This window comes from Athene noctua, chromosome 2 (assembly GCF_965140245.1).
Source record: "Athene noctua chromosome 2, bAthNoc1.hap1.1, whole genome shotgun sequence".
NCBI lineage: Eukaryota > Metazoa > Chordata > Aves > Strigiformes > Strigidae > Athene > Athene noctua.
The window spans coordinates 108,446,363-108,470,065 of record NC_134038.1 but is presented as its reverse complement, the minus strand read 5'-3'; the positions used below and the strand labels follow the sequence as shown (position 1 = coordinate 108,470,065).

At 42.3% G+C, this 23,703-nt stretch overlaps 1 protein-coding gene across 3 annotated transcripts in view; it reads right to left on the bottom strand.

Moving 5' to 3' along the window:
• OXSR1 (oxidative stress responsive kinase 1) overlaps window positions 1–23,703 on the bottom strand; it is a 93,865-nt gene that overhangs the window by 67,626 nt on the left and 2,536 nt on the right. For all 3 annotated transcript variants that reach the window (XM_074899860.1, XM_074899858.1, XM_074899859.1), the window contains exon 2: window positions 6,575–6,687. In XM_074899860.1, coding sequence (XP_074755961.1) covers window positions 6,575–6,687 — 113 coding nt within the window. The remainder of the gene's footprint in view (window positions 1–6,574; window positions 6,688–23,703) is intronic.

The following is a 23,703-nucleotide window of genomic DNA, read 5'->3' as shown; positions in this document are numbered from 1 at the left end:
AGCCTCCTCTTCTCCAGACTAAACACCCCCAGTTCCCTTAGCCGCTCCCTGTACGACCTGTGCTCCAGAGCCTTCACCAGCTTTGTTGCCCTTCTCTGGACACGCTCGAGTCATTCAATGTCCTTTTTGTAGTGAGGGGCCCAAAACTGAACACAGGAATCGAGGGGCAGCCTCACCAGTGCCGAGTCCAGGGGTCAGATCCCTTCCCTGTCCCTGCTGGCCACGCTAGTGCTGACACAAGCCAGGATGCCATTGGCCTTCTTGGCCCCCTGGGCACACTGCTGGCTCCTGTTCAGCCAGCTGTCAATCAACCCCCCCAGGTCCCTCTCTGACTGGCAGCTCTCCAGCCACTCCTCCCCAAGCCTGTAGCGCTGCTGGGGGTTGTTGGGGCCCAAGGGCAGCCCCCGGCATTTGGCCTTATGGAAACTCCTCCAGTTGGCCTCAGCCCATGGCTCCAGCCTATCCAGGTCTCTCTGCAGAGCCTCCCTACCCTCGAGCAGATCAACACTCCCACCCAACTTGGTGTCGTCTGCAAACTGACTGAGGGTGCACTCGATCCCCTCGTCTAGATCATCAATAAAGATGTTAAACAGTGGCCCCGAAACCGAGCCCCGGGGGACACCACTCATGACAAGCGACCAACTGGATTTAACTCTTTTCACCACAACTCTTTGGGCCTGGCCATCCAGATAGATCTTTACCCAGCAAAGCACGTTCCCATCCAGTCCACGAGCAGCCAGTTTTCCAGGAGAATGCTGTGGGAAACGTTGTGAAAGGCCTTACTGAAGTCAAGGTAAACAACATCCACAGCCTTTCCCTCATCCAATAATCAGGTCGCCCTGTTGTAGAAGGAGATCAGATTTGTCAAGCAGGACCTGCCTTTCATAAACCCATGCTGACTGGGCCTGATCATCTGGTTGTCCCTCATGTGTTGCATAATGGTGTTTAGGATGAGCTGCTCCATCAGCTTCCCGGGCACCGAAGTCAAGCTGACAGGCCTGTAATTTCCCGGATCATCCTTCTGACCCTTCTTATATATGGGCATCACATTGGCCAATTTCCAATCAGTCGGGACCTCCCTGGTCAGCCAGGACTGCTGGTAAATGATGGAAAGCGGCTTGGCGAGCACCCCAGCCAGCTCCTTCAGCACCCTCGGGTGTATCCCATCTGGTCCCATAGACTTGTTATGTCTATGTGATGCAGTAGGTCACTGACTATCTCCTCCTGAAATGGGGAGGGTGTTCATTCTCCCAGTCTCTGTCTTCTGGCTGAGGAGGCTGGATTCCCTCAATACAACTAGTCTTGTTATTAAAGACTGAGGCAAAGAAGGCATTAAGGTCCTCAGCCTTCTCCTCACCACTTGTTACCATGTTTCCTCCTGTGTCTAGCAGGGGATGGAGACTCTCCCTGATCTTTCTTTAGCTGCTCACATACTTATAGAAACATTTCTTGTTGTCCTTTGTTGCTGAAACCAGATTAATTTCCAGCTGGGCTTTAGACCTCCTGATTTCTGCCCTGCCTAGCCTCACAGCCTCTCTGTAATCACTGTGTGGCTAGCCCCTTCTTCCAAAGGCTGTAAACTCTCATTTTCTCCCTGAGTTGCAGTCAAAGCTCCCTGTTTAGCCAGGGTGGTCTTCTCTGGCATTGGCTTCTCTTAGAGCACCTGGGGACCACCTGCTCCTGAGCCATTAAAACTTCCTTCTTGAATTACATTTGTGATTAATACAGTTACAAACTCTGTAAAGTTATTTACATGCACTCTCTCATGCTTATCCAATTCAAGTGAAGGAAGACATTCTACATTAAGGACTTCACCCACCTTTATCTTGATGTTCATTATGAACTTTATCAAAAAATACCCCACCACCTTCAACCAGCACAGTAATTAAGATTTCTGTTGTTGCTGCTTTAAGAAAAAATACAACCAAGCTGTACACAGTTTAGGTTTAAGTCTTCTATAAAGCTGCAATCCCATCATGCAACAAAACATGTAACGTGGTATATCAGATAACCACGCAGAAGCCACATACTATACATCAGACTCTCTGGGATTGACCCTTGGGGACTTTTGCCCCTGGAGCAAGTGTAAAGGTCCTAAGGACTGGAAATGGAATTCTAATGGCAACTCCCATAAGGTGACAGGCATGGATGAAACATCTATACCACTTCTACAGCAGTCTGCTGCCTTGTTCCCAACAACCTTACAGTCTGGTTAATTCACTTGTAGGAACTACTCTGTCAGATCAAAGTCAGTTCAGTATCCTGTCTAAGTCTTCAAAAGAAAGTGTATAACCCTGTAACAAGCAGTAACACAATCATCTGCCCAGAGGGAAGACTTCTGACTAAGCCTGGGCAGTTAACAGTTGGCTTATGCTTTAGGCCAGGGGAATTCATAATCCTTTTTCAAAATCCTATCTAATTTAACCTTCTCAACTACAAGTTGATTTATTTAATCTCACACAGTGTTTCATCTCCATATTATTGGCAGCAAGTTCCCCAGGTTAATTCCATAAAATTCAAAATGACGTTTATTTTCATTGCAGTCAAACTTGTTCCCTTGGCTTCCTTAACTGCCCCCTGACCATAGCAGTGGAAGAATACCACCTTCACTTCACTCCTTTATTGTGTAGACCTGCCAGGCCCAGTCCTATCAGTCTGTGGACTAGGAAGAGTTTGGAGTCTCCTCCTAGGAGCAGCAACACCACATCTCCCATGCTCCTTCCTGAGCCCATCTCCTGTTGGATCATCTTTTAGGAACTAAAGAAGCAGCAGTTCCCTCGAGCTGGAAAATCCCAATGTGAAGTACCCCATAGCTTATGTTCCCCTCTCTGCCATTCAACATTCCTACTAACTACTAAACAGACAACCCACATCAACTGCTACTCAAAGTATGAAGGGAAAAAAATCCATGTGGATGAAAGAAAGCTAACCCAGCTTTAATTGCATGAAAATGAAGCAGTTTGCTGGACAGAAGGTAGATTTAAAGCCTTTTAGAACAGTAATCCTTTAAAACAAAAAAAGAAGCTTGAAGCATGGTTATTTTGAGTCAGATGTTTACCACTGTGTTTCAAGGATAGGCAACAGCAGTAACACAACCAGCATCCCACAAAAGAAAGGAGAGGTAAGAGCAAAAACACAGTAATGAACAGTGTCCAGCTGGGAAATATACCACATGAGCAGACTGTTTTTAAGCACACACCAAATGCTGTATAAGTTTGTTAACTACTGTGGGTTGCAAGACAAGTAAGAAGTGGAACTTCAGTAAAAAAAAATCAAAAAGTCCAAGACCAATTGTAGACAGCACTGTATTTGACCACCTATCCCTACATTCTACTTCCAGTCACACAAGGGAGCAAGAATCATTACAAACTATACTGTACTTCCCTTCCAGCTGAACCCCACATGCAATCTAGGAAAGAGCTGGGAGCATTCAAAAATGTGCAGGGAGAAAGATAAAGATCAAGCACTGAAATAAATTCCTGACATCACATAATTCAGTAGCTGGGCTAGAAAAAGCCACATCTCTGAACTGCATTACTCCTGCATGTCTATATTCTTTACAGTAATTCGCATTTCTGCTGAAGAGCTGAATGTCCTAGACTTGGTTTGCTTCCAAAGCAACAAAACTGGTCCTTCTTACATTTCCATACCCTGTAGAAGCAATTAATCCACTGCGTTAACCTAGAATGTCATGCAGTGTTTGCAAAGCATGCAGATTATCTCTGACTACCCACACAACTCAAGTGTATGTTGAGATACAAGGATGAAGATCAATAGCTTTAACAAGCCAAGTCATACCACTTAATCACTCTTGGATGGCAAGACCACTTAAGCAACCTTGTATGGCATCTCCACAAGCTAGGAGGTGTCCCAGGTTCACTGGCCTCTGGGTACCTGCTGCTATAGAAGCTTAAAGCAAGCTCAAGACTCCATTCAGCTAGTGATAGAGCTACTTACTGTGCATTTCCTATACCCACTCCAAACTAACCTTCCTCTTCTCCATCCCAAGAAACAGAAGAAGCACCAGCCACCAAGTGACATGGACATTGAAAGAGCCGTAGAAGACACAAGTCATGCTTATCAATGGCAGAACTGTTTGCCTCTCTCTACCCTCTTCCCAAGCAACATGACAGGATTTTTCCCTCTTTGCTAGGAAGATTCTAGGAATAAACAATCTTGTCTCAGTAGAGAAGTCTATGGGGCTGAAGTACTGTAGAAAAAAAAATTAAAAATAATTTAAGCACAATTTTCCCTTTTCTATCCCACTGCCTGATGACTGGGCAGGGCCGTAACATGAGAGCATTGTCCTGACCCCAGGCGATACATCGAAGTTTTCCGTAAGCTGACTTTTGTGCTCAGATACATTCAGCGCAACAAGATAATGCATCTAATAAAAGCCCAAGCTTTTAACTGCATTGGGGGAGGGAAGCAAGCAAGGAGGGGGCATAACATACCCCAGTATGAACTCATCATATTTCTCTTTGCACTTGCTTCTTAAAACCACTGTAAGCTGCAAGGACTTACATTTACGTTTTTCGGAATAAAAACCCAAAGCAATCATGTAATAAAAAGTAGTTGCTCAAAAACGGTAATTAAACTGATCAGGTAAACTGCCATGAAGGGAGACTACAAGACTGAAAAACTTGAGAATATTTACTTTGGGGAAGAAGCAAACATGGAGACAAGATAAAAAAAGTAGGGGAGGTAAGAGGCACAGAGCAGGGAAATCAAGAACTTCCATACTTTTGGCTCTTGTGCTGGGAAACAACATCTGATAAACTGACAAATTCAGAACAAATCCAGGGAAAATACTTCTTCACACAACACATCTACCTGGGTAACCACTGCCCCAGGAAGCTGCTACAGCTCAGAACCATCCTTTACCTCCCTTCACCTCCCCATGATTTTAAAATTAATATCTATAGTTGCAAGCCTACAGATGGACCCACACTAGATTCTGTCACAAAATCAGATGCTTAGGAGAGCTGACCACAGCAATTCATTGCAGGCCTACCATAAGAAGAAAAATCATTGTCAGGAACGAGTCAGCCAGAGATTTAAAATATACAATTAGAAGTACTTACCTAAAATTACATGCCAAGTCTCTGCAACAGATCTTTCCAAACCTAACCCTTTTAGCTGGAATTGGCAATTACTCAAAGACTAACAATCTCAATTACTACATCATGACAATACAGTTAGGAATACAACTGAGGCAGAGTAGCATGGACAAGCCACAAAAGACTTTAAAAGAGTCCCAAGGATTGGTATCAGGACAAAAAAAACAACTGTGAAAACAGAAGAGATCCCAAACTCCTACAGTAGCATGAGCCACAGAGGATTTGAACACAAGTCATCTTAAGAGACCTACACAAAACCCTTCACAGGTGCACTAAAATGTGACAGCTTGGATGAGGCTTTCCTCTTTACAAGAGCAGATTTGCAGATATCTATAATGATATCATTAGTCACTAGATGGAAACTTGAACTGCGGTCCAAGTGACTTGCTGAAGATTGCACAATTGTAGCCAGAACTCCTGAATTCTGTCTCTGTTCTATTTCCTAATTGCAATCAACAAGTGCCTGAGATAACACTAAGGAATCTCTCAAAATGCAAGTGGAAAGACAGACAGGTAGGATTAAAAAAATCCTAGAGTTGCTTTAAAAGGAAAGGTGGTACAAGGCCTTATCTCCCCACTTTTCTTCAAACCCTGCTAGCCAATATTTACCATGGAAAAATTTTACCCAAGAGAGCTTTCTCACCTTTAGTGCAGACACCTCAGTGTTCACAGGACTGCCTATTTCTGTCTGGCTTAAATCCAGGGACCTTCCACATGCGAGGTGAATGTGACAGCTACTGCACTACAGAAGCACCAGCTTACACAGACGGAAAGGAGAAAACGAAGAAGCCCATGAACATACAAGCCATATGAGAAAAAGGAAGCTTTAGTTATCACAGCTACCTGCCAGAAGCTGTTTTCCATTGAGAAAACCTTGAGAAGAAGCACAGAGCAGAAGAAAGTTATAGAGCTACAGCTCCAAAAGACTCTACCTCCTGAACTCAGAATTAGTGGTAGCTTCCATATGGCAGTCTGCAATACGTCAGTGATCCCTTAGCTGGCATCAGTACCAGAAAGACACTAGGAACAAGAACCAATTAATTCTTCTCTTTACAGGTGAAGGAAAAAAAAGAAAAACACACCACAAAAAAAGGTAAAGAACTAAAGGAAAGCAAAACCATTTCCTTGGATTTTAAAGATTCTGAAAGCACATAGCTCTGGATCGCCCTCAAACTGTAAAGCTCTTATAGGTACAGCTGAGCTTCACACTTGCACAGTAACTCTTTATAATCCCTTGTTTTGAACAAAATGCTTAGCTCTAAACAAATAGTCTGAAGTTCTCCAACAGTTGCTCTTTTTAACATTTTGAGTGGCATCCCACAACCAGGACAACTGAACTGCCTTTAGTGAAATTAGTCAAGTCTCCTCTCCACCTCAAGAAAAGTTGTTTAAGGCACTTAAACAGAGATTATGCCAGCTGAAATACAACTCTCCAGACAATTTTGATTGCATACCAGGAGTTCATCCATGCTCGTCTGACACTTCTCAAGATTGATCCGTTTAATTGCCACCTTCTCCTTCTTTGGAGCGCAGAAGGCTGCCTGCACCACTGCAGTAGCTCCGCTCCCTGTGGGTGAAAAAGATAGTTAGCAACATTTTACAGGAAAGAAAGGGACGTCAGACAACAAAACTACAAGTGCCAGTTAGTAAAGGCAGCAGTGCAAGGTGAAAACCCAGTGAAGGCAACTCCACCGGCCTTCCCTGTTCCAGGCCTATGCAACTTACTGGGTCAGCTCAGCTGCAACATCGAACTGCTGCGCTAACTGAACAAAAACAAGTGGATCTTTATGATCCCTTGCAGGGATCATTACAGCTCTGCAGACAAAAAAACCCACCTCCAGACTGCAGCTTACTTATAACATAAAAGTGATTCTTCACCTATGCTTTAAAAGAAAGGCCACCAAGGTCAAAGAGACTTTTAACCTGATGTGTTCACCCAAAGTGTCAAAACAAGCCACATTACCTACTACCAACACTAATGAGATTTTTCAAATATTTTTGCATACTAATTGCTGTTCTTGTCTCTCATTTTATGCAAAGACACGGCATAGGTTTCATTCAAGCCTGTTCAGCTCCAGTTCTTATGTAGTAGCACACCTCGTCGGTGTCTGGGTTGAAAACCACAGCCAGAGAATGTTTAAATTCCAATAGGGAAAAAAATACCACATTTTAATGTACAGTTGCTCGAACTCCTAGAAGTAGGGCTAAGAGTTCTGGATTTAAACTGCTCAACAATATCGTATCCTTTGATATCAAAAAGAGTTTGCAACAGTGAGACTTAAAATCTAGTTGATGTTAAGCTCCTGTTTGTTGGCCTCCAGAAATAGTTGCAACATTCACATCTCATTAGTAGGACACCTTGTTACTTTACTTTCTACCTTCATCTTGGTTCCCCACACTCATACTCTTTGCTAGAAAGGATTAAATTCCAAGTAACAAAAAAGAAGGTAAGAAAGGTGGAAAATAGCTCAAGAACTTCCTATTGCCAATATGCCAATATCTTAAAAAAAGCTATCAAAAACAAACCCACAGCTATTTTGTTCACTATCCCAGGCATGACTCTTGAGCCTGTTCGGGCTGATGAGGGAGACGAGAACAGCTATTCTATATTTAGGAATAACACACCTATTTTACAAGATTCTCCTATTCTTAACGCTATAAAAACGACGTCTAGATTCTGCATTACACATCAAGCACATTTTTGCAAACTTTTTTTTTCTAGTACGTTTGGATAAACTGGGGGCAAAAGCTTTCAGTCTCATCTTCAAACAAAGGCTACAGAAGCTCCCTACAACGACCATCCAGAGCCTTCTTGCAGCAAGTTGCACCAAGTCACAGTGAACTGGAATAAAGTGCCAGGTGGGGGAAAGACCTTGAAATCCAGCCCTGAAAGACACAGGAAAAACTGCTCCATCCAAAGTCACACTGAAATAAATTACAAAGTCCTAAACTGTGGGACTCTGCTCTTCTAATCTTCAACTGGTACCTGCTACAGTGGAGCTACAGGAGTTTCACTTCACTTTCATATGGCATTGCAGGTGTACCCTGGACAACAGCATCAGCTTACCAGTTGATTCTCTGCACTGAAGAGCTTACATTTTAACAGCAGAAGGCAGCAATGTGTGGAATACAAAACAGCAAAGTTGCTAAAGCTGCACTATTTCATGAAGCAAGTGGGTTTTTAAGAACCTTTAAAGAATTTGCACGCATAGTACTCTTCAGAGACTATTCATAGTACAGGGCAAAATAAAGTTACCAGAAGACGCTTAGGTGGAAGAAAAGGATAGCAATAGGGGCAAGAATATTTACAAGGGACTCTGAAAATGAAGTTTGGGAGCCATAAGCAGGGTCCTGAGCAAAAGATGGAGATGATAGAAGAGTCTAGGCAGACATTTAACAAAAAGTACTCAGAAAAAGCAGGGAGAGGAAGATCTGACATCCAAGATTGGCTGGACTGCCAGAAGCAAGGCTGAAATACACAACAGTAAGCAAGAAACAAACATCCCAAAAGGCATCCTCCACATACACTCCCTGTGGTCACCTTGCCTGGCAGGTAGCAGGTGCAGGACTCCAACACAAAAGCAGCAGCTCCAGCACAGACACATTCCCACTCACAGGGAAGCCTGTGTTGCACTGACCAGCTCCTCTCTACCCAGCACCTGCTTTCCTGCATTTTTCTGCTGTTTCTTTGGGGGGAAAAAAGTGAACACACACAAAACACATAAACTGTCTCAAGATAAAGACAGCAGAGCTTACATAAGTGGTGACAAAAGGCAGGAGAAGTGAGTTTGCATTTCCTAGCACTGCTGGTCTCCTTACACCAATAGTCTTCCAGAAATCAGAACCAAAAAAATCCAACCCAAACACTCGTGCCTGTATCATTCCTTTGGAAAGAGTAAGATCACAGAAAAAACACTGCTGCTGACACATTCAAAGCACCTGCATTACGATTTCTTTCTTTGAATGTCTTGATGCATAGTAAGAGACACAACGCTCTTCCTTCTTCAGTTAGTTTTGCAGTGCATATTCTCATCTCTAAAGCTACCGGCACAGTCCTCATCAACACAAGAGTATCAGGGCTCAAAGACTCTTTCTGGGTATCTTGGATGCTCAATGGCTTCAGCACACACCTGCTTCCCCCCCACAACATGATGCACTGGGATTTCTGCGCCAGTTAAACCCAGTCGGTGTAAGCATGACTGGCAGGGACGCTTCTTAAAATTGAGACATGATACCACTACTGTAGACCAAATCTTTCACAAGACAACAATGAAGTCCAGGGTTTTATAGAAGTGACTACAAAGAATGGCTTTGTGTTTTATGTTTTTTAAGATGTTACTACCAGAAACAATAGAAGCAGACTAATTAGAAGCAGGACCATGCATGTTACAGATCCTTCCCACTCCTTGAGCCTGACTGATCAATGCTCATTAGGACTTTAGGGCAAAAACTGCTTTTCACTAAATGTTTGGACAATGCCCCAGCCTACAGGGACCTGAAGTGTTATGTGTGTATGGCATTATTTGAACATTAATAAAATCCCAAACTAAATCCTTCTGGGCTCATGGCAGGGAATCATCCGAACTCAAGACTCCTCCCATTTAATTCCCTGCTGCTCCTACTTTTCTGGCAGCTCTCTTCAGTTCGATCACCACCTGCTCTCCCCACTCCCCCCTCTCCCGCTAATTCGTCATTTCTTTCAGCTCCTCTGTAGCACTTAATTATAGAGAAACAATGAAATCTCAAAAGCGTATCAAGCCAGGATTAAGCCAAGCTGCAGCACGATGTGCCACAAGCAAGCTGCTCTTTGGTAGCAGCAGCAGTGTGCCGTGCTTCTGGGACCAAACAAAGACGGGTTTCCATGCTTCTTTGAAGAGTACAGGAAACATAGCAACACGGCCACTTCAGGCTTTGCAGCCATACAATTAGCTGATGAAATTCCAGGGTGGCAAGAGAAGGAAAGGAGAGAAGTGCCACAAGGATACTAAAGACATTGCTAAGTAAAAACAGGCATAGATAGAGATGATTACACCAATACAGAGAAAAAGAAAAAGCCTAAAAAGGAAGTTTTTTAAACTTTAGGAGCAGGCAAGGGAAAAGTGGGGAGAAAAGTGATTTCCCTGGCTGCTATGAACCACTTTCAATGAGAAGCAAAAAAACCCCAACACAATGGCAGCTCATGCTAAGGTAGCACAACTTAGATAAATCAACTCTCCCAGCAGACACAAATCTGCTGCTATCAGAGCCAAGTGCAGTCCCACTTGCTGCTCAGCTGCAACGCTGTGGGCAGCACTGGGTTAATGTTCTTGTGCTCAGTTCATGCTTGCTCCCCACCTCAAGACTCTCTGATCAAGGTCAGCGCTGAGGCTCTTCCCTCTGCCTCCCTCAAAATCAGCTTTCGGAGAAAATTCGCTCCCTAGTTAATCTCTTCCAGCATAACAGCTTAGCAAAACAATGACAACTGGGCACAGCCAAAGGCTTGCTGCTTTATTCCTGAAAAGCAGGAGATCATTTTGTTGAGGACTGGGGGGAGGAAAGAGACCCCAAACGGGTATTAGGATCTGTTTAATACCCCCTGCTTTCGCCTCTGTAGGCTCTCAGATGCAATTCCAACCCTGAGGATAGCAGCTGCAAAATTCCTGCATAAGAGGGTCACGACCTGCTTTAGGAAACAGTGCCTAAGGAGGAAAATATACCCTTTCTAACCCTTGCTGCTTGCATTCTATGATTAAACAGTTCTTTCTGAAATAAAACCAACTCCTGAAAGGATGAAAACAACCCCAATCAAAAACTCCCCAAGCACTCAGTTCATGAAGGCTGATTTTCCAAGTTATCTCCTCCTATATTCTCTGGATCCAAGTTCCCTGTACCTTCAGCATGTAGAGCTCCATCCTGAACTTCTTAAACTGAGACAAACCCCACAGAAGTCCACTGACAGCTTTCAAGGGAGATTGAATGTCTTTTCTGCAGTCACTTGCTGTCACATAACTTACACAAAGCTTGCTTTTTTTAGGAAAAAAAACCACCAAACCCTCCGAGATATCTGTTAAAGTTAATGGAAACCAATGATTTCAAAGCTATTTGGAGGAGTGGAAAGGCAGGGGACTGACCTGAGGACACAGCATGTTCATACACACGTTGTTTCCAAAGATAACTGAATCTTTGCAACCACATAAGGACATTGCAGCTCTCCCAATAAGACTGGGTTGAATTGCACTGATGCCTCCTCCCAGGCGTATGCAATTGAAGCCAGAGGTCCTTTTGGCAGAGATATCTGCTTAAGCAATGGGAACAGTCATGCCAAATGGTCACAAGACAAACATCAAATCCTGGCTCTATAACAGTATTCCTCCCACCATGTGCAATGGCAATTTCAAGTAGTTATATAGAAAGAGTGTCCACAAAACAGTGTTAAATCCATCCCACTGCTGGAAACTGAGTTTCAGGTGCCCTGGGAGATGTCAAAATTTCCTTTACAAGGTAACTTAGTTGCTCACAAAGCTGTTTCAATCAACAGGAGACACCTTCCATAACAATCTTGGAGCATCAGTCTTTATCTTAATGTGGTCTCAAATCCCCTCGTAGAGGAAATACACTCTTCCAGGGTCAAATGAACATTACAAGCAATTTAGGTTGGAAGGAACCTCTGGAGGCCTCTAGTCCACTTTCCCCCTGAAAGCAGGGTCAAATCTCAAGTTAGATTAGATTCCTCAGCATGAAATTCAGTCTAACTTTTAATATCTTTAACAATAGGTATTTCTACAATCTTTTTGGCGGTTCCTGTGTTCAACCACCTACATGGTAAAGCTTTTTTTCACCCATCTAATCATATTTCCCAACACTGCTCACAACTATGGCCTTTCACCATGCACCTCTGTAGAGTCCAGCTTCATCTCTTCCATAACATCCCACTAGATAGCTGAGGACACCAACTACATCCCCCTTTAGCTCACTTAAGGCTAAAGAAATCCACCTCTCCCAGCCTGACCCTGTAAGTGATGTTCCCAAACCTCCTTCAGCATTAGACCATGCTCAGCTGAACACACTGCACAACCTTGCCCTCTCCTTTTACCATTCCCCAGCACACACACAAGCTCTCTATTTTTAAGCAAGATCTGGAATCCGTCCTCCACTATCTGGAGTGCAGTGCCAGCAAGCTGCTCGTGACGCAGGCTCTGTTTATAATTGTGCCCCTGGGTTTTCCTCTTATGAACAATGCACATAACTCCCTGCAAGGCTGCTCTGGACCAAGCAATGGCTTTCAGGCTGCAGGTACCCAGCTTCAGGTAAGAAAAGTTAAAAAATTCAGAACTATGTCCTGTGGGCTCTGACATGATCTCTCAAAGGGTCTGTCTTACACCATGCTGGTTACACCAGCCAAAGAAATCACCCTGTTGTGATCAGCTGCAGAAGCAGCGAGAGAAGTAGGCAGTTTGCTTCACCTCACATCTTTTTCTGGATTACACATCTGTAACAACAAGCAGAAGATCCAGCTGTGGAATCACACACACACTAAGGACTATTGGTCAAGGATATGACATTAACAGTCCTCACTCCAGGTCACACAGACAGGACACTCAGAGCCCAGGAGACCTTTAATGCTTTATAACATGATTCAATATTCACACCTGCCATTGCAGGTATGGGGACAGCAACCTCCATCTCCAGATTCTTCAACTCTTTGACAGCCTCATGCCAAAGAGCTGTGGAAGTCCTGCTCTGTAGTAACTCATTCCAAAGACAATACAATAATAAAACACGAAGCTACAAGACTGGGGATACAATTTCTTAAGCATTCTTACAGAGCACAGGGCAAATACAGATCTAATTAAACAAGAAATTAAATACCAGATCGCAAATTCAGACTGATCTTTTATTATTTGGTCTATCTGCCATGAAGACAAAGTTATACCTCTATTTTCTCCAACTTATTTGAGGTTTCTGGTGAGAAGAGAGTCCTTTTGCAAAGAATGAGCCTCTTCTAAAAACAAGCTAGCAAAAAAGCCTACTCTTAATTTTGTAGCCAGCTCAGTACAGAGTGGGAATACTCCCTTCCTCAAGCAGAACTTGGTAAGAAGAGTCCACTGGCTGTCAAAAATCTTCCTGGCACAGGCTCCACAATTCAGAAAGAGTAAAGTAATACAACGTTAATGGTCCCTGAATACAGTCATAGTTCTTCAAGTCATCTCCCCACTACATGTCAAATTCCTACTACAAAATGGAAGATGCAATCCACACTGACAGTTAGTTACAAATAGCACAAAGGGAGTTCATAATGAGACTCAAGATATTCCTAGTACTGTCACAGAGAGGACAAAAAAAATCTGCTCATCCACAGTGAGGAGAAAGCTCTCACAGGAAAGTGTCATCTACTGGGCCCAGTACTGCAGGAAGAGTGTTGCAAATGTTAACAATGCCAGAAGTGAAGTTATAGCCCTGAATCAGCAGGAAGATCACCTGGGTGCTTCTAGCACTGCTCAGAGCGAAGCCAAGCAGCAACCCAACTCTGATGCTGTTGCTAGAAACCAAGCAACGGCGAAACCGGTAAGGGAGAACTCGGTTGATTTTGTTCTGTGCCTGACTGGAAAACCCGTGGAAAACTAAAGCAGCAATAGATCAATCCATGGCCAAGACAACAAAAAAGTTACAAAGTCACAAGAGGGAGTAGAGCTCCCTCCCCCAGTAATACAGGGAGTGCAGGCATGCACCTACCCTCAGGAAGCTCCCAGAGCTGTACCAGCACTGCCACACTCACTCCCAGACACCTTCCACCCCTGGTTCCTGATTACATCCACAGCACGAGATGACAATTCCCTATTTAAATCCCTGGCAGAGGTATTAAGAAGCCAGGTTTAACTTGGTGCACCCTCTCCCAACTCCAGTCATGCAGCATTTGATCTAAAGCAGAGGCAGAAAGATACTGAGTGGAGAAGATGGAAAGAAATGTTTGGTAATACAGTGAAGAAATAAATCATCTATTATAACAAAGACTCATAAAGCCAGAAAGCAAAAGCAGATTAACTGAACAGTTGTGAGGAAGCCAATTTTAAACTCTGTACGAGAGGGTGGAGGAAAACCAGCAATCCCCACTGACTATTTATCTCAGCATACACTACAGCATAAATATGCTACACATAGTACACATTATACATGAAGACACCTGCACCATGCATGCACAGTAGTCCTCCAGACAGGCCTAATAGCTGGACTCTCACATTTACAAGGAAGTAGATACCTTGTATTTCTGAGGAAGAGCCTTTAAAAAAGAAAAAAAAAAAAAAAAAAGAGTAGTTCAATCCTGTCTTAAATTATTCTAAAACTCTGCATTTCCATGTGGTCAGTGTCAAAGTGTCACCCCGCCCTTCCCTTCAATACAGCATAACTCATATCACTGAATACAGCACGTTCATTCCTCTTTCAGGCTTACCGTGAGCACAGGCAAGTGCTACAAACACTTAGCTGGGTTCAAGCTAAAGGTGACACAGGGCATGTACTGGACAACACATTGAGAAAAAGTAATAATTGGGAGATAATATGCCCAGGCACAGAATTAAGACAATACAAATGACTTCTACTTTGTACCATGTCTGATGACTACAGTCTAGACTTTTAAACGAAAGAATTGGAAAAAGGAATGGGAAAAAGGACAGTTATTACATGTGAAATCATGAGTTTGTCTCATTTAAACTGCAGGTGTATGTATTCGTAACAACCTCTGGTCATTTATTCTAGTATAGCCAGAACTCAAGTAAGTTACAGTTCTGCCATTTATTTCAAACAGTGCTCACACACAAGGGATTCAGATTGTTAAGACTCAATTACATGTTCTCCCCAAAGCCTGAGAATCTTTGCTCAAACATTTTGTGTTAGTACCTGCAGTGTCCAACATATAACTAATACTCCAGCATTAATCCAGCAGTTCCAAGAATTTCAGAAAATAAGCAGTAGATTTCTGAAACTCATCTATCAAATGAGAAATACAGCCAGAATATCTGAACTGTACATAAACTTGCTGACAGTGAATTATTCACCATTTTGATGAGAGCTCTCACTGTTGACACCACTGAAAAACCACACATTGTGTTCAGAGCTCAGAGGTTTCTGCCCATGTAAGACAATGTCCTTCTCATGAGTCCTAATGCTGTGTGTGGTGGAGAGCAATGATAAGCCACTAAAGATCATACAGTGCTGCCAGCACTTGTTTAGACATGTTTCCCCTACAGCGGTCCATCAATACAGAGAAACTCAACACTGCAGACCTATTGCCCAGATCTTTAACTCAGTTCTGAAATTCAAAAGGAGGAATGCAAACCCATATCTAGTCACTTGTAGGAAGTCAGTATCATTTTCCAAGCCATTGGCAACTGATGGGCAATTGCCTCAGCTGGATCCCACTGAACTCAGCATTATAAATAAGTGACTCTGATTTCTAAGCCATAGATAGATCTAGCTACTCTAAAGTGCACAACTCAATGCCAAAGTTTCTGCAGAGAGGAAGGGGAGTATTATGGAAATTTTCACCCCACCCCACACTGCATTGTTCTCTCAAAACTCTTTCAATATCTCTTAGGCACTGAACACAGAAAAATGTCATCTGTTTTCCCACCTTCGGTAAACATTCAAGTTAGGAATCCTTACACACTAAGCACAGAAGTGAGTTTTGGAGAGAAAATGGTCAGCCTGACAAGGGCCAGGCCAGGGCTGGAACAGAGGGCAAGAATACGGTTAGCCACGCAAAACATGCCAGCAACATCTCTGACAAAACTGTCACCAGGCCACTTTGCTGTCTGATGTCACCAATGAACTGCTTTACCTACAGTCATCAGTTTCAGCTGCCTCCTTACCACCAAGCAGTGCTGAATACAGCAAAGAGCTGCAGCTGCCCAGCCATGGGCCTCTATGCTTGAACAAGAGATGCAAGAAAAAAAAAAAGACAAGAGAAAAAGCCACTGGTCACAGATGGTATCAACAGAGAGAAGGGGACAAGTATCAGCCCATCCTATATCCTCCCCAACCTTTCTATTGCAAACACCAAAGCATGGAAGAGAGGGTGCCAAAAAGTGATGCTGTTGACTGTATGCCTAACCTGCTGCAGCCCTTTGGATATCCCAAATTAGTTCAATTATCCCCATCATACTTTTAAGCAAGTATGATTTAACCTGAAACCCACCTCAAGAAAAGGACATAAATGCTACTGACACACTGACAGTCTGCAGGGAACAGATCAGAACCTCACCAGAAAAATATAAACACCCTCCAGTTGCACAAGGTGCCCAGGTGATTCGGGAAACACCTTTGAGACCACTTTCCCCATAACAGTAACTAGAGTAAGCTCCAAGGGCCAGTTATACAAGTCCTGCGTGACCTGCCACATTTACTTAAGATGCTATTAGCATGCCTAAATTAGATTTTCAGTTTGAAACCAATTATATTTATTTGATTTTGTGCCAACATCTCTGGCTAATTTAAAGGGCACTGCAGCTATGCAGTGTTAATTCTACACTATGGAAAGCAGGCTCAAACATCTCATTTCCAAACAGCAATATTACTGGAAAAGGTTTATCCTTCTCTTTTAATCACTGTCAGTTGTCTTTATGGTATATGCAGCAATGTAAATATCATGCTGGCTGTCATCAGGTATTAACAAGCCTCAAAAGACAGCCCTAGTACAGTAGCCAAGCCAGTGTTCTCCTTTATTTCCCCTCAACCTTAATCTCTGAACTCTGTCTCAACTACAATTGTCAACTGTAGAGGATATTTTATTTGGCCAGCATTCCACTAAACAGAACAATCTGTCTGCCTACAGTGCAGATGTTTGATAGTACAGTGGTTATTTTAGGTAAATAAGCTTTTAAGTATCTGATATGTCCTCTCTTGAAGACTATTATCCTTTATTTTCAGGGAATAGATTGATCTAATAAGTCTTTTCTGCGTGTATTAATGTATTCAGCACACAAGATTAGCCAACTGGTTAAAAATTACATTCTTTAACCAAGAGTAATGAGAACCATCCTGAGCCTTAGGATCTGGACAAGTAACTATGCTCAGGCTGCTAGTCCATCAGCCTCTCAGCTGTTCAAACAAAGATTCGCATCAATGAGTTGTTCAACAGGAAAAGAGTTCATGCTCAAGATACTTTTTCCAGTGAAGCACAGTCCACTGGAAGTCAACACCAAGGTATTTCTTAGCTATTCATATTGGGTTACTTATTAGACAGCACTTCGCATCCTCTATGACAATTTTTACTTTAGCGAAAGGATAGAACTTACAGCCTCAGCTTTCATCTTGCTTGGTGTACTACCTCACAAGGTAAGAGACAGAAAGAGCTTCAGAAAGAAGTGGCCTAGAAGGTGAAGTTCTTACAGGTGAGACATATAACACCTCAAGTTTCCAAAGGACTCAATTTCCACTGGGAGATTTTAAGGAATCACAAATCAGAAGCGTCTGTAGTCAATGCATTTAAGGTTTGGGGATGGCACAAATGCCAAGCTACAGCTCTCCCATGCCTTCACGGGAAAGTGTCCTTGCAGATATACCCTGAATGTAAAGCAAGCAGCATAAGAAAAACATCGAGCTACAGACACGTGCGATAAAAGAGAAGGCACTGTTACCTCCCACTGTTGTAGGGAATCCATTAAGCAGCTGTTTCATACAGCGATGACAGGGTCACACAGAGGTTTGAGTGTTTAATAGAACGTGTGCCTGTAATTCCCCCACACGCCACTTCAACCACAAGCATTCATTAATTTGGTATAGGGATTGTACAATTTGGCATCAGCTATAGCAGGGAATTGGACTCCACGACCCTTGGAGTCCTTTCTAACTCTGTGTCTCAGCAAAATAAGTGACAGTAGCTTTCTAGTTTTGTTCTGAAAATTGACATAATGAAATCCATCCCTGGGGAATTTGCAGGAAAGGTGCTTACCCTGTGACAAGAAGCATCATCTTTAATTTATGAGTTTTTAAGCCATCAAGATAACCTAATATCGTGTTGCCAACCTGAAGCTGGAGATGGCCTGAAATGTCTGACTGCTGTTTCAGCTGCCCCACTTACCTCAACAGGTATCAGCCCTGAGCACAGCCACCTAATTTTCTTAAGAAAAATATTCTGTAAGTGCTCTCGTCCCACAGCCATTAACTTGATCTCTCACTTTTCAAATGCCATCATTTTCCACCACTGTCTGCACTGTTTTCAAAACTTCCTTTCCAGAAGAGCTGGAACAAACCCTGTAACCCCAAAAAATGGACTTAAAATCCCCTGAAGACCAAAAATGAGCAAAAGCCTAACAGACAAAATCAAAAATGCACAACCTGCCCAACAGTAAGTACAGATCTTTCATCTAATGTTTAGGAAAACTTCACTTTCACAAAACATAATGTTGAATTGCCACAAGATTCAGTAATGTCACACCCTGACCACAAGCACATCAATACAATTTCACCTTCACAACTAGTTTTTTTAGAACAGTTTCATACTTGACAACACCCCCTTAATGAACTGCAAAATTTGTTAATTAACTCTGCTCTAAGACAAAGGGCAACTTAAATTCTTAGCCTCTGCTAGCTTATTGTGGAGAACACAGGACAAACCACATGCTCAGTCAGATCTCACCAGAAGTGAGGTGGGGTACTCAAGGTCAAAATTTCAGTCTACAGTTTTAACTTAATTAACAATTCTGTGGATGGATGAAAAGGAAACAGAGCATCCTCCCACACAGCTTTATTAATAGCAAGGTGCTAGCAGCAAAAAGAGTAATGTTTGTGCTTAAATTACCATTCATGACTATAAAACAGTAAAATTTTGGCAAAACCCAAGGAGAATTTACTACAGTAAGAGATGATCACTGAAGTATTTCATCTTGCACTATTCTTCTTTAACAGCTGCTCATACCTTTTCTCTCCAGGATGAATTTACATAGGCTCGTTTCCTGCCTGAAGGAAATACTCATTTGGGAGAATGCTATAAAGTCAGTTTAGCATGAAACAGTGAAATGAAACAAAACAAGAAATTTTTTTCTCCCCTGCCCCCAACTCAATAGCTCGCAAGCCAAAACGGATGAAATAGAAAACTGAATTCTGGCAAAAAATTAAAACCTCATTCAGAAGAGCTTTTCTGTATTCCCTCAAAAATGCATTTTAATTTGACTCAGTTACATGAGTTTGAAAGTGTTTCACAAGCATGAAGTACAAGCTGTATAAAACTTTAACGGATGGGAGGTAGAAGGAAGATTTGGCTAATTTGGTGATTTGGTAAGAAAGTGAATCCGTGCTCTGAATTTACTCTCTACTTCATTCATGGATGGGATTTGTGAAGACTTGAAGACATCTGTCCCCTGCAGAGTTCACAATGTGCAGAACCAAAGAGGTCTAAGAAACTCTTGCAAGGCGTGTTAAGATTCTAGTTTGGTGGAGGTTGATACATAACTAATTTTTTTTTTCCAGGGTGTAATTTCTCTTAATTGCAAGAAAATCTGTATCGAGCAAAAATTCTGCATGCAGTGATGCATATCAGGAAACAACAATCTTCAAGAACCTTGGGGAGTGATGAAAGAAAGGACTGGAAAAAAGAAGTTGCTGGATGTTGTGCCTACTGAATAAGGATGAGAGAAACACTGGATTTTTCCTTTTAGCACTTGGATCACCACAAATCCCTGTGTGCTTGTACTGTGTGATGGGTCCACATAATCTGATTAAAAACAAGGAATATGCAGGCTGTGATGATTAACATGAGAAGTCCACACATGACCAAGGTTTCAACGGACACAATGTACCCAACCTAAGGAATCACACATTTGACAGAATCCCACACTAAGTTCCATCTCTTCATTTGTATTCATGCATAAGGGGAACACGAGAAATACTGAAGTATTATCATGGATCTAGCCAGGTACCTCTATCCCTGTTGTCATTTAGCTGTCTTTACACCATTTGTTATAATGATCTTGTCTTACTCAAGTCACACATTTGATTTTATTCTTAGTACGGCACCCTTCATTAGCATATGCATTTATTTTGCACATTGGAGGTATGACATCTCCTCTCACACACCAAGAGCAATGACCTTCTGGTAAAGAGCCTGGACTGCCTGTCAGCCAGGGACCTAAGCCTGCCTCCAAGACTTTCCCACATGACTGCCATAAAACTAGAGACGGAGTTTCATGGGTTTTGAGAAATGTCAAGGCTGAACTCCCTTAGGTGAAGTCACAGGAAACTGCAGCAACTTAGAGAGCCAAGTTCTTTGTATCTGCATCTCAGTTGTTCAATTCTAAAGGGAGCACAGGGTAATTGGCTAAACTCATCTGGAAAGTCCCAGGATCCTGATATTTCAAAGATTTTGCAATGTCAAATTCCACTGCTCCAACAGCTATTCTTCTACACCCACAAAGCTCTCAAGTCTGTCTCTCCTTATTAAGAAAGTTTAATAACAGTGAGTTTACAAGCACTCCATTAGCATGTCCACAGCTAAATTTACTGCTACAGAGATTTACGATGGATACCGTTCATTTTAGGGGAAATCTTCCAAGAAAATTTGACCAAAATACAGTTTTGAATAACTCACACAAATAGCAATAAGAACCAGTGTTACTGCCCATCATTTTAAATAGCTCCCACTTTTATTAAAAGATTACATCTCTAGACAGTGACTTGATGGGCAAGCTGCTAACACGCAGAAATAAAATAGATGCTGCCAAATTTAAATAGACAAATGTTCTGGGGAAGAGTTGATTCTCTCCAAGATTTCATCAGCTGCAGAAGGAAGAAGCCTCCCAGGCGTGCATTTGTCAGCCAGCATATACACCCCTCAGGTGTGCTCAGGAGCACAGCACATCCAAGTTTCCCAGCACTAGCCAAGATATTTGCACTAAATTGAAACTTTTTTAATGGTATTCTTGAGAAATGACTGTTAAACATTAATCAGTCCGGGAATCCAGCAATACTGAAAACAACTGCCATGTAGAAACCAACCACAGGAAAGCATGAACTACTTCCACATGAAACACCCTGATGTTTTAATACCCCAGAATAGCTGAAATCAGCATGAACCATCTCTGTCCTCCCCTCAAATCATCAGGAAAAGCAGCCACGCCGCTTTGATAACACCGATGTATTCTTCCCAGCCAGCCTCTTTAGCCACCACTTGGCCCTGTATAACCTTAGTCTGCTTCCTTGTGCATTTTATCCTCCTTCCTATCAGCAAGCAAACAACAGAAACACTAAACAAAGACACATGCACAACTAAACACCTTTTGCTTTCACTTCCCAAGAGATGAAGATCGACACAATATAACCCTATTCTAGCAGAGCGATGATATAAAAGGTCTTAAAGAGATGAGATGTGTCAAGTATTCAAATGAAAGGCAGCCTGGATGCAGGAGTAACCTGGCTATTCAGTCTCTCTCAGGAATACACAAGATATATTTGTCTATGTCCAAGCAGCTGAGAATCTGCAGTACTGTGCATCACCCACTTCAGAGCTCAAGCAGACCAAGTACTATGAATGACTGCTAACATTTTTTTAACAGATATACATTTGCCCAAGGTTAATTTTATATAAGCTTCAACACGATATAAAACAACGAAAAGGCTCTTCTACCAACTTTAAGTGGAAAAAGTTTACAAAGGAGCACACAAAGAAAGTCTTCAAATTAATTAACCAGCCTGAATACAGGGAATACACTGTAGGAATCAATTTTGTTTAGCTAGGCTGGGGGAGAAAAGTGGGAATCCGTGAGGAAATGCTAAAACGAAACATATGGCATGAAGACTGAAGTCTAAACGCTCAATTTAGTTCTCAAGCAGCTATATTTTATAGAGTGTATCATTTTTCTTGAATGGGTTTTAAATAGTTCGGCATATGAAACTGGCTGCAGCTAGCACATAAGACTCACAGGTAAAAATCAACACGACGCTTCAAAAAATAAACCTAAAAAGTTATCATTGGACAACAGCCTTGCATTCCAGCCTGTTTTTTATGTCCCAAGACTTCGATCATACCTGGTAAGTACCTGCAGGCTGCTCTTTTTCAGTGGCCATGCTTTTTCAGTACATGAGACTACTACCAAGCAGAAGATGGGTGTCTACAGACATTTTGATAAAATCTGGGGAAGCAGAAATTTTAATTTGAAGAAGTTCCTCTACACCTGCAAAAGAAAGTTTCTCCCACACAGGCATACATACACTCACATGTAGAGCATGGGAAGAACGTGGCTAAAAATCTAAATATTCAACTCCAAAAGACTAACATGTTCAGAGACAAAGCCCAACTCAAAAGCTACATGAACTGTAGTCATTAAAAAACCTAATAATTCAGTAAATGGCAACTTCAATTTAAGCTTGATTTCTGAGGGGAGAAGAAACTCCCACTACATCTGTTGATGCAGCCTGCACTGTCCTCATCGCTATGAAGGAATCTGTCAGGGGAGAAAGGGCACAGGAATAGAGCAAGGGAACACTCCCACTGCTAATTTATCTTCTGTTGCTGGCACAGACTTCACAGCAAAGAGGATGCTCCTAAATCAAACAGTCACAGCCAGCACAGCTCTCATCTTTCCAAAAAAGTAGCAAAATGAGAATGACCCAGTTCCAATCAACTTCACTACCACTACCAGCATTTCCAACAGGAACTACAAAATCCAAAGGAACTCACATGTGCAAGTATCCGATCAGCACAAGCAGCATGAGGTTTAATTTATTTTTTTTTTCCCCCCCAGGATTCAAAAAGAAGACTGCCATGATTTATACATAATCCATGCTTGGAAAACCCCTTCACAACCACTGGCACAGACTACATTTTTCTTTTTTGATGAAAATTTAGATGTCTCCAGAGGTGACATCCACCTGCAAAGACTATCACTACTCTGGGGGTACATTTCATTAAAAATGCTTTATAAAATGCTTCCTCTACCCCACTTCCATTTTACTCTTTTTTGAAATGAGAGTTCTGCTCCTGAGCAAGGTTCCTTGATTCAGTGTACTAGAAGTTATTTAAGCCTAAAGAGACTACTCAGCAGTTACCAACACTAACCAGGCATAATAAACACAGGCATTAATCCATACCTTTATAATGGCATGAGTCATTCCCAGTGCTGAGTAATCCTTTTTTTTAGCATTAGCCAGAATCAGGAGGGCAGTTTTACAGAAGTTCTCTTTGCAGGTAAAAAACTTGGCCTTTCAATTCCTGCACTGAAATGGTATGGAGCCATCCATGTCAAACAAAAACCACACACAGCTATTTTCAGGCAAAACCAACACAAATTAAGGAGTTGGACTACACATGGATTTCCTTTATTCTGTGGTGAAAAAATAGCTGAGCTGGTAATCTACTGAACGCTGGACTCTAAATGTAAAGAGCAACGTTTTTCATCAGGAAACAAGTTAAATCCTTTAAAAGCACCAGTGCAAGGTTCATCTCTTTCCACACCAGGGTGTCTCTTTGTTCCCTGCTGAAAGACTTCCACAAGTCTACAGGAGTAGACCGAGCTCAAAAAAACCCCAACCAACCAATAAACCACCCTTGAGGCTTCCAGGCTACATGAAGCAGGAGGCAAGGCAGTCCAGCTCAGTTAACACAGTGACATTTTGT